Source organism: Brienomyrus brachyistius, chromosome 21, assembly GCF_023856365.1.
Source record: "Brienomyrus brachyistius isolate T26 chromosome 21, BBRACH_0.4, whole genome shotgun sequence".
Classification (NCBI taxonomy): Eukaryota; Metazoa; Chordata; class Actinopteri; order Osteoglossiformes; family Mormyridae; genus Brienomyrus; species Brienomyrus brachyistius.
In genome coordinates, this window is record NC_064553.1 from 20,225,285 (window position 1) to 20,235,978 (window position 10,694).

General features: G+C 45.7%; 1 protein-coding gene across 1 annotated transcript; it reads right to left on the bottom strand.

Moving 5' to 3' along the window:
• Window positions 1-1,339: 1,339 nt before the first annotated feature.
• LOC125717074 (splicing factor U2AF 65 kDa subunit-like) lies at window positions 1,340-9,544 on the bottom strand. The gene is made up of 8 exons (XM_048990028.1): window positions 9,423-9,544; window positions 7,744-7,895; window positions 7,277-7,393; window positions 7,051-7,189; window positions 5,740-5,819; window positions 2,666-2,788; window positions 2,488-2,574; window positions 1,340-2,301 (listed from the first exon to the last, which is right to left on the bottom strand). Exons 1-8 carry the CDS (start codon window positions 9,469-9,471, stop codon window positions 1,924-1,926), a joined length of 1,125 nt encoding a protein of 374 aa, XP_048845985.1. The 5' UTR covers window positions 9,472-9,544; the 3' UTR covers window positions 1,340-1,923.
• Between the last annotated feature and the right edge of the window lie 1,150 nt (window positions 9,545-10,694).

Below are 10,694 nucleotides of genomic sequence, written 5' to 3' on the forward strand. Positions count from 1 at the left end.
TTGTTGGGGGGGACAATTCTGTTGGAACTCAGAAGGTTGCCGGTTCAAATCCCAGGGCTGGCCGAGTGATCCCACCATTGGGCCCTTGAGCAAGGCCCTTAACCCCAGCTGCTCCAGGGACTGACTGATCCTGCTTTCTACTTTATACTAGTTTAATGAGGTGGCCTCCTGGAATGCTTTTCCAGCTCTCCTGAAGGAGCCGTCTCATATATGCTGAGCACTCAGCCGATTTTCTTTAACTCTCTGGTCAGACTCCTTGAAAAACATTTCTACTGGGTTTAGCTCAAGTATCCAGGTAATATGACCCAGTCCCTTTGTAGGCAGAGTGGTGTGTCCAAATTACTGACTGGTACTGTATGTATAACTATCTGACAGTTGTTAAAATGCTGCAGCATCACTGTTAGTATTGTCATAACAATGCTATTTTTAATTATGCTTTTTGTTTTGATTCAGGATTCAATGAGTCATTTGTTAACATGCTACAAAATGCATGCATTAACACTGCTGTTTAAGAAAATTAATCATTTCATCTATTTAATATTTGACATACACTACCGTTCAATTATATACCCTGTGACAAGACTTGATTGGGGTCAGTTTTATCCTACAAAAGGATAATGACCCAAACCAAACCTCCAAAATGTGTTAGCAATATTTAAAGAATAAGCAGTCAGACATACCAGGAGATTGATGCAGAGGACTGCCAGTTGCTGATAATAGGCCTCTATATGTAGATGTGGATAAAATTTTGTGAATTGCATGAAAATGTGTTTTTCTTTGGAAAACAAAGAAATTTGCATGTGATCCCAAACTTTTGAGCGGTAATGTATATCTTGGGGGTGGCATGGTGGTGCAGTGGTTAGCACTGTTGCCTCACACCTCTGGGACCCAGGTTTGAGTCGCCGCCTGTGTCACATGTGTGTGGAGTTTGCATGTTCTCCCCATGTCGTCGTGGGGGGTACTCCGGTTTCCCCCCACAGTCCAAAAACATGCTGAGGCTAATTGGAGTTGCTAAATTGCCCATAGGTGTGCATGTGAGAGTGAATGGTGTGTGAGTGTGCCCTGCGATGGGCTGGCCCCCCATCCTGGGTTGTTCCCTGCCTCGTGCCCATTGCTTCCGGGATAGGCTCCGGACCCCCGTGACCCAGTAGAATAAGCGGTTTGGAAAATGGATGGATGGATGGATGTATATCTTATCATACCCCTGAGTATGAGAACCTGAGTACTTGTCTCTTTCTGTGTAAATAGACTCAATAAACAATACATTTTATTCATAACTGTCTATGTCTGTTTAATTACCACAGCGACATAAATAAATAAATAAATAAAATTGTAACCATAGTTTTAAGCTGTTTATTAAATACATCAATATCAAGAAAACGAAGAATAATGGATGAATGTGATTACAAGAAATGGAGAAATTTGTTCATGCTTTTTTGAAAACATGCCTCAAAATGATTAGCATTTCAATCTAACTTGAAATGTATCAGAAAAAAAATCATTAACGGAGATTTTGCAGCGCCGGGGAGGGTCTCTTCGCTTCGCAAAAAAAATCCTTCAATTTCATTGGCTGCCACTGTGTTATGGCTATACGCGACCGGCCCCCGCGTGACAGGCGGGGATACTCACCACTATACTAACGAGGAAATATACGCGCACTGCTTTTACATATTCAAGATAAACAGCGGATGACTATTAACATTTGCGAGTAATCAATGATTGTACAAAATTTTCTTTCTTACACAAAGAAAATGTTGAGGGCAGAATGAAAAATGATTGTCTATCTGAACCAATCAGATTGTCTGTCTATCTGAACCAATCAGATTGTCTGTCTATCTGAACCAATCAGATTGTCTGTCTATCTGAACCAATCAGATTGTCTGTCTATCTGAACCAATCAGATTGTCTGTCTATCTGAACCAATCAGATTGTTTTTCTTACACAAAAAATTATTCCGTTTTCAAAACACTTTTGTGCAAGAAATGCTCCCATGAGCCTGTGTTTAGTGCCTACAGAGGTCTTCTTTTTGCCACTGGTACAGGAGAGTACGGGTCCCACCTTGCCACAGCCAGGCACCTCCACGCCATCGACGGGCCGCGGAATCTCGATGGAGCGCACGTTGCCGTACTTGCAACACTCCTCCCGGATGTCCTCCAGGATCTCCTCGTAGTCCTCGTCGTCCACCAGCTCCTCGGGCATGACCATGTTGAGGAGGCACAGCACCTCCGTGGGCATGCCGGAGCTCTGCAGCCGCTGCAGCCCTGGAACCTGCAGCGTCACCGGCGTCTCGATGATGGCCGTCTGTCCCGGGGGGCGACAAGAGTGTCAGATACCCCCTGATCGTCCAATCGTCTCGAGTAACAGCGAGAAATTTACATGGACCCAAATAAACCCAAGAAATAGGGGCATTAAGCTTCCTGGGAGGCACCCAGGAACCAAGTTGGGTTTAGGACATCAGAAAGGCGGCAGCCGAGGGCAAATACTCACAGCGTTGGCATTCTTAGCCCCCACGCTTGCCCGCTGGACGATGAGCTTCTTGTCTCCGAGCTGCATGCCATTGAGTCCAGCCACGGCCTGCGGGATGCATCCCACACAAGCGTCAGCAATTCCATCCGGAAGCCCCGAGTCACCCCAGACCTTCCAGCTGCTGCCCCACCTCACGCACCTGGTCAGTGGCACTGATGTCCACGTATTCACAGAAAGCGTAACCCTTAGACAGTGACGTGGCACTGTCCTTCACAAGGTTGAAGGCCTTAAGAGGTCCGAACGACGTCAAGAGTTCCTTCACCTGGGCAAGAGGAGGAGACGCGGGGGGGCGATTAGCCCGACAGTCCAGGCACGGCGCCTCGCTAGAAATGCTAATCTTAACTGTGGGAGAAGCAGCATGTTAAACTTTGCAAAACGACATGAGGAAACAGTGAAGACATCAGGAAAATGGCTTTATGACAAGTGGCTCGACATTACGGTGCAACACTAGAGCTCAAAGCCCCCTGTGCCCTTTCTGCATGACTTACTTACTGGGAGCGTACAAAAGTAACTATTTTGATTCTTGTCAATGAATGATAACACAGATTCCCCCCCCCCATCCTACAGCATATACAACACAACTGAATTCCTAATCAAGTTCTCTGATAATTCCAACTACGAATTTTGAAATATGGACCGAGTTGCATCTGATTTTAAGGGCCACAATAATTAAGCTAGATGGTATATAAAAAAAAAACTAAATAAAAACAGCTAATTATATGTTAAGTGTTCCATGTATACAATGTGGAGGGGGGGGGGCGACTCGGCAGAACACAAACCCAGCCGAATCACTGACTTCCTGTTCTTAAAACCAAGAACCACATTGGTGCAGTTAATTAGAGGGACAAAGCCTACAGGAGATAAACTCACAGGTAAAGCTAAGAGCCGCCACAGGGTCCTGCTAAAGGGGCCACGGCTTGAAGCCAAACAGGACGAAATAGCTCTGCTAACATCATTCCTCACTTATTCTACAGGAATCTACTGTAAAGCCGCATTAACCACTGACTTCAGAAAGGAGTCACCTGGGACACTGGCAGCCACAAGAGGGCGCTACCTCCTACCTTCTCTTAGGGGCAAAAAAAAAAAAATCAAATTTATACCCTGTGATCAGCATAATAAGTCTCTCCCCAGCCTTCAACCCCCAAAAAAAGGACCCCATATGCTTAAGAGCACTCCAGGACAGAGCCCCCCCACAGGGGCAGGCCGTCGACAGGGAGGATATCCGTGCGAGGGACGGAATGTCTTACTTGCCTTGTGTTACATGTTGGCATGGCAGCAGTAGGTCAGTACTACTGAACAAATTATGAGCGAAGACTTAACGATCTTACAGGCCCCTAGCTGGGGACAAAGTGGGGAACAAAAATGAGAGCTGTAAGTATCAAAGCGGTAGCAGGGACTGCAAAAAAAATGTAAACACCAGGATACAAGCAGCGGTTTCCATTTCACCTGTCTATGGCACATTTACTGGCTTTGACGTGAAATACATTAACAGTTCTGCTGGATTCAAACTCTCTCCCCCCAGTGCTGCTTTGGTACAGCCTTCCTCTTGACTTGGATTACATGTGACTCACACTGGATAAGAAAGATTACGATGACAATCCGAAAAGGAGGAAAAAAATCAAAGAAAAACAAACTGACTGCACTTCTCACTTACCTTTCACTGAAACCGCGATCACTATCTTGTGGGCTGAGTCTTGCCATTTTTAACAGTTTAGGCTAAAGTGAGTGGGACACCGGAGCTCAAAATGTTACAATGCAGGGGTGGACGCAAAACGTTTTGCGATTAACTTTTGCAAAATAAATAGGTAAACTATTAAATGCCTGTATGGATTATGTCTATAATGGGCCGATTTCAGTGGGGTGGCGATATAGGAAGAAAAAAAAAAAATCATAAAAGATGCTAATGAGAAGTAGAAAATGTCTAAAATGTGACCCTTTCAACACTTTCAGAGTAAGACGACCTCATCTGTGCATGTTGTTATGGTAATATTATCCATCACTGACGTCATAACAGAATAGGGCATGGGGCACGATGTGAAAACTCCAGTGAAGCTGATAATCGTTCACCGGGAAAAAGGTCCGAAGTATTTTCTGCCTTTCGAGCGACACAGCAATGTAGGGAACGATTCTTCCGCAGCTCCCCATCGCTGTTAACGGGATGTGAAGTCATCGTTCTCAGTGTGCGGACATGGACGTGAGACACGGCACGTCTGCGAATACTGAAGCGTTTGGGGACTTGGTCGATCTCCCCCACATTTCAAGCACAGTCTATGGTAGTGTTTCCCAGCCCAGTCCTCGGGGGTACCCCCCCGGTCAGTCCACGTTTTTGCTTCCTCTCAGCGCACCTGTACCAGGTATTCGGTGTTCCTGATTGGCTGGGAGCTAGGAGGGAGCGAAAATGTGGATAGTCGGCGGTTCCCCGAGGACTGGGATTGGGCAAACACAGGTGTACGGCAATGTGGAGGTATTCGTCAGTTAGGTGACGCGCAGATGACTCGATTTTAAATTTTCATGCAGCAAAACGACGCGGCTGATTCATCCGACTAACACTCAGCAATTAACCCGATATACAAATATTCCAGGGTACCCAGCAACAGGCAGCACAGGGACTGGCTACGTGACTGGTTTGGCAAGCCGCCAGCTGTAAGGCACGTTTCCCAAAGCCTTTGTTGCTAATAAGGTTATTTGCTAACAACATTAGCAACTTACAACTGAATGGTTCCAACTATGCAAGTCGATAACATGAGGTTTTGGGAAACGTACCTTTTACATTAGCGGGGTCTCAATATCTTCATAATTTACAGCTGGATAAACAATGAGCGTAATGTAACTGTCAACTCATTACCTACATGTCTAATAAATGTTTAATAAATCCCATGAATATCTTTAAAAAAAAAAAAAAAAAAACCTCAAATGTGCGGCTATTTTCAGCAGCTAGCTTTAAACATGATGCTGACATTTGACCCCCCAGTATCTTGTAATGAATTTTAAGCGGTGAGGTAACTTTGACAGGCTTTCTTTTCCTACTAATCAGTTACACAGAGACGAGTGTTTATTTTATGTATGTATGTATGTGCGTGCGCGTGCGTGCGTGCGTGCGTGCGTGCGTGCGTGTGTGTGCATGCCTGCTTGAGTTCCACGTGCAGCAGTGGGACAGAAACACAGGAGGGTTGTGGGTCGGCTCCCCGGCGACAGAGACTGAGGGCGGGGTACCTGATCGTCACTGAGATAGTTGGGCAGGCCTCCGACAAAGAGCTTGTGTGGCGAGTCTGGAACCACGGTGGAGACGACCCCTGCAGACAGAGCAGCACGGCGCCCAAAGCCGGCCGATCACAGCAAACCGTCAACATGCCGGATAATGACCACGAGCAAACGGCGCGAGTGAAATAAGCCAACTTCAAATCAGTATGACGTCGTTATCTTCTATATAATATCAGATAAATGTAACTCCAGCAAAAAAATACCTAAATACTGGGGCAGTTTGACGACTGTTTTTTGTCTCTCCCATCTTGCTCTCCATGGGAGATGCTGACACATGCAGCACCAGTCAAAAGTATGGACACACCTGCTCTTAATGCATTTGTCTCTATTTTAGCTGTTATTCACCTTATAGTAAAAGGCCTTTGGGCATGGAAGTTATGCATATGAAGTACTGCAAAGACAAAATTTTTGTCTCTTCAAAATAGGAGCCATTGGCTTCGATGACAGCATTGCGGACTCAACCAGCTAACATATGTACCCACCTGGACCGTTTCTCCAACAGTCCTCGAGTTTCCACAAGTTCTGCGCGCAAGCTGGCTACCTTACTCTTACTCTCATCCAACTGATCCCAAACCAGCTCTATAGAGTTTAGGTTGGGGGGCTGTGGGGACCATCTCTTTCCTAGTTCACAAGGTAATAAGCTACTTGCATAACCTTCAAGGTGGGCTTTGGGTCATTATCTTGCTGAAAAACAAGTCATTTTCAGTAGGTGTGTCCAGAATTTTTGACTAGAATAGGAGCCAGCAACCCTAGAACAATTTGGGGGTTAGGGTCCTTGCTCAAGGGCCCAGTGGTGAAATCACTCTGCCAACCCTGGTATTTGAACCAGCAACCTTCTTTTCATGGGCAAACATCACAGAGCCACACAGCCTATGTTAACAGTAAGAAGTGAGTGACTGAGCTGTGTGTGTGTGTGTGTGGCTCAGCTGGTTAGGATGCCAGCGTTATCATCAGAAGATCACTGGTTCACATCACTGGTGATCACACCACTGGGCCGGCGAGTTTGCTCTAGGGACAGGCTGACCCTGATTTCTCAAAAAAAAAAAAAAAAAAAAAAAACATTCTTCACTTTGGATAAAACTGTCTGCTAAATATTTACAACATTAAGTAAATAAAAGTGAAAGTCTCCCTCTTTATATGACAAGACATCCGCAGCTTGCGAAGGACAGTCAGTCCGTAACGAGTACAAAAAACTGGCCTTGCCGATCGGCTCTTCAAAGGTAAATAAAGATTAAGGTTATGACGGCGACAAGCAAAACGGACCTGGTACGTGGAAGGCGGGCTGCTCTGAGATGCCAGGCAGGGGGCGATAGTCGTGGGGCCGCCTGATTTTTAACGACTGACCCTGGAAAATGATGCCGTCGAAGGCCATTGCCTGCGTGGTCTCATCCACGGACCGAAACTAGGGCAGAACGAAGAACGTCGTTAATCAGGGAAGGCTGCGGTCTCCGCCTGGACACAGCAGCCATTAGGCAGGAAAGACTCTTACTTCAAGGAAGGCAAAGTTCTTGTCCTGGTTTATCTGAACAGCGAGGACGGGATTGGTGGGACCTTGACATAAGCCAGCCAATCGCATCTGGGTATTGAAGAAATCCGCCATGGCCTCCTAAAAAGACAGGCAGACACACTGAATGAAGACAGGCAGACGTCTGAAGACATCAAAACAGGCAAACGAGAAAAAAAATGACTGACAAGTCTAGTACATTTATCTATTTATTTTGCGGACACTTTCATCCAAAGCAACATACATTTCATTGAAGAAGCAGGACCAGACAGTTCCTAGAGCAAATAGTGCTTAAGGGCTGCGCTCGGGGGCCCAATGGTGAAATCACTCTGCTGCCCAAGGGATTTGAACCAACAACCTTCTTGTGACCGGCTCAGTGTCCTAACTCACTGAGCTACACATGACACCAGTATGCATGACAGAAGGCAACGCGGGACTTTGCCTGGACTCACCTCCGTCAGGCCAAAGGGGATGTTGCCGACATAAAGCCGCCTGGCCTGCCGGGTCATCTGGCTGCCGACCATCGGCACCTGGGTGGGCGTCACTGCCACGCCGCTGGTGGTGGATGTTGCCAGTAAAGCTATCGTGGGGATCTGCCCTGCAGCTGTGGGGAGGAGAAAGGGCTTCAAGACCCCAACCAGGGACGGCCTGAATTTTGCCTCTGCTCTCTGTATGGGGAATTTGCCTGGAATAGGCTCCAGGGGAGCCTGACTAAGATAACTGGTTGGACGATGGATGGGTAATTAATATCGTTTCAATCTGACAGACAGCACTTTATTAAACTAGCAATAAAATATCACCTTTCTATCCCAGCAGGTCCTTCATATAGAAGCTTAAATAAATCCCTGAAGGTGCAGTTTTCAGTGAAGCATTTAAACGCAGGTGCTGCTCGAGGAATCAGCTTCATGCATCAGTTATAACTGCGTTACGGTAATGCACCGCTGCAAAAGTACAGACACGGAGCGGCCAATGCATCTTACGTAAATCGGTAATAACCAATTACCGCAATCGCAGGCATAGTCAGAGCGCAGATATGAATGACTGGAACTGCTAGTTTATCAAACACGGCGGCACTTAGTGCTCGTCTAGCCGAATCAGGTCGTTTCGAATGACATTTTAGTGATTTAGTGATAAGGAGCTGATATGACAAGATTGCCATTTGATAGGTACATAAATCAATCCTACTTTCGACTCCGTTGTAACGCATGTTGTATATTTCAGTTGCGTTAGTATGGCTTAAGTTTATTCAGTTTACTGGATTCTCTGCACTTTAATGAAGTTATATGTGTATTGTTATATAACTGTACATCATTGTTAGTTACTGCTATCCGCTGTAAAGGTAGATACAGGTGCAAGACTTTGCAATAACGACCTAAAAGCAGTTGTTATGATTCCAGGGAACGCGGCTGATTTTTAGAGTCTATACATCATGAAGAAACGGCGATCGTGTGAGAAAGACTTATTCTGTACGGATGACAGGGCCAGCATTTCGGACCCAAGGGAAAGGCTATTGTGCATCGGAAAGAGACAAAATCATATCATTATATAGAAAACTCGTCGTAGTATTTAAAAACCAAGTAACTAACACTGTTATTAAGTGCGGACTTTAAATCAAGTGGTCGCGGTCGTTTTTATTTGCATAAAACTTTAAACGTGATCTTGAAAATATAACGCTTGCAACAAACATCCATGCATAGTGTGTTACTGCGAATGAAAATACGCGGGTCGCAATTTATGATCCAAGTGTATAATGGTAAATAATTAAATAAATAAAACCGCAGGCTTTCACATCGAGTGCACCCCAATAACGTTTCATTGAAATGTCCATGTTATGTACGCCGGGCACTGATGGATGCAGGCCTAGCGATCTCTATAACAATGCCAAGCAAAGAATGTCACTGATTTACCAAAGCGGTCAGTTTTCGGGGATCCTGCGGCAGCTGGGAGAAGAAGAATCGGGCAGGTTTCAGAATCGGCGAGCGCTCGGATAAAAGGCACCGATTTCCCAGCCGCGCTTTTCTTTTCGGAACCAGCAGAAGTGCCCTCCGCACCATCCTCGGCGCTAGGACACGCCGGCCACTTTATTACCCTAAAACAGGGAGCATACACCGATCTTCAAAGCCAAACTTACCTTGCCGATTTTCGCTTAACTGCTTCTCAAACTCATCGAAATCGGACATTTTTCAGTCCGTACTAAAGACGTATTGCAAAATAAGCAGAGGTCCAACAGTAGGCCTTTGAATGGGCTACAGGCTGCATTGGGTTCTGCTGCTTTTTCTTCCGAGTCGCCTGCCCCTCCTCCCCCGAAGTCATCGGCTCTTCCTCGGTTGTATCACACACAGGTTCGGAAACATTCGATGCGCATTACCGTCCCCTCCTGCACTGGAGGGTTAAGGACAACGTGATTATATCGAACCAAAATTGAAATGTGCAAGTTGACTTTCCTAGTTATACGTCTTCATTTTTATTCTGGGTTTAACAACCATGAGTTTATGACGTATTTTACATGATTAGTTGGCGACTGGACCTTATTGTTTATATCTCTTATTAAGGATCCATCCATCCATACATCAATTATCAAAACCACACACTTACAATCCGAGTCTAGTTTCATATGCTGCGCTGCTGAGCGACCCGCAGAATATTATGCATGAGTACAAGTCACAAGCCCCGTTTCCACTAACACGGGGCCGGTTCTAGCTTGGTGCCTTTTGAGACCGAGGCAAAAAGATGCAGAAATGTGTTTTTCTTTGGAAAACAAAGAAATTTGCATGTGATCCCAAACTTTTGAGCGGTAATGTATATCTTGGGGGTGGCATGGTGGTGCAGTGGTTAGCACTGTTGCCTCACACCTCTGGGACCCAGGTTTGAGTCGCCGCCTGTGTCACATGTGTGTGGAGTTTGCATGTTCTCCCCATGTCGTCGTGGGGGGTACTCCGGTTTCCCCCCACAGTCCAAAAACATGCTGAGGCTAATTGGAGTTGCTAAATTGCCCATAGGTGTGCATGTGAGAGTGAATGGTGTGTGAGTGTGCCCTGCGATGGGCTGGCCCCCCATCCTGAGTTGTTCCCTGCCTCGTGCCCATTGCTTCCGGGATAGGCTCCGGACCCCCGTGACCCAGTAGAATAAGCGGTTTGGAAAATGGATGGATGGATGGATGTATATCTTATCATACCCCTGAGTATGAGAACCTGAGTACTTGTCTCTTTCTGTGTAAATAGACTCAATAAACAATACATTTTATTCATAACTGTCTATGTCTGTTTAATTACCACAGCGACATAAATAAATAAATAAATAAAATTGTAACCATAGTTTTAAGCTGTTTATTAAATACATCAATATCAAGAAAACGAAGAATAATGGATGAATGTGATTACAAGAAATGGAGAAATTTGTTCAT

Coding starts and splice junctions, on each gene's coding strand:
- LOC125717074 (XM_048990028.1), bottom strand. CDS start 9,471: ATGTCCGATTTCGATGAGTTTGAGAAGCAGTTAAGCGAAAATCGGCAA. Junction 7,394..7,743: donor TCCCCTTTGGCCTGACGGAG/GTGAGTCCAGGC, acceptor CTGTCTTTTTAG/GAGGCCATGGCGGATTTCTT. Junction 2,302..2,487: donor GGGCTAAGAATGCCAACGCT/GTGAGTATTTGC, acceptor CCCCCGGGACAG/ACGGCCATCATCGAGACGCC.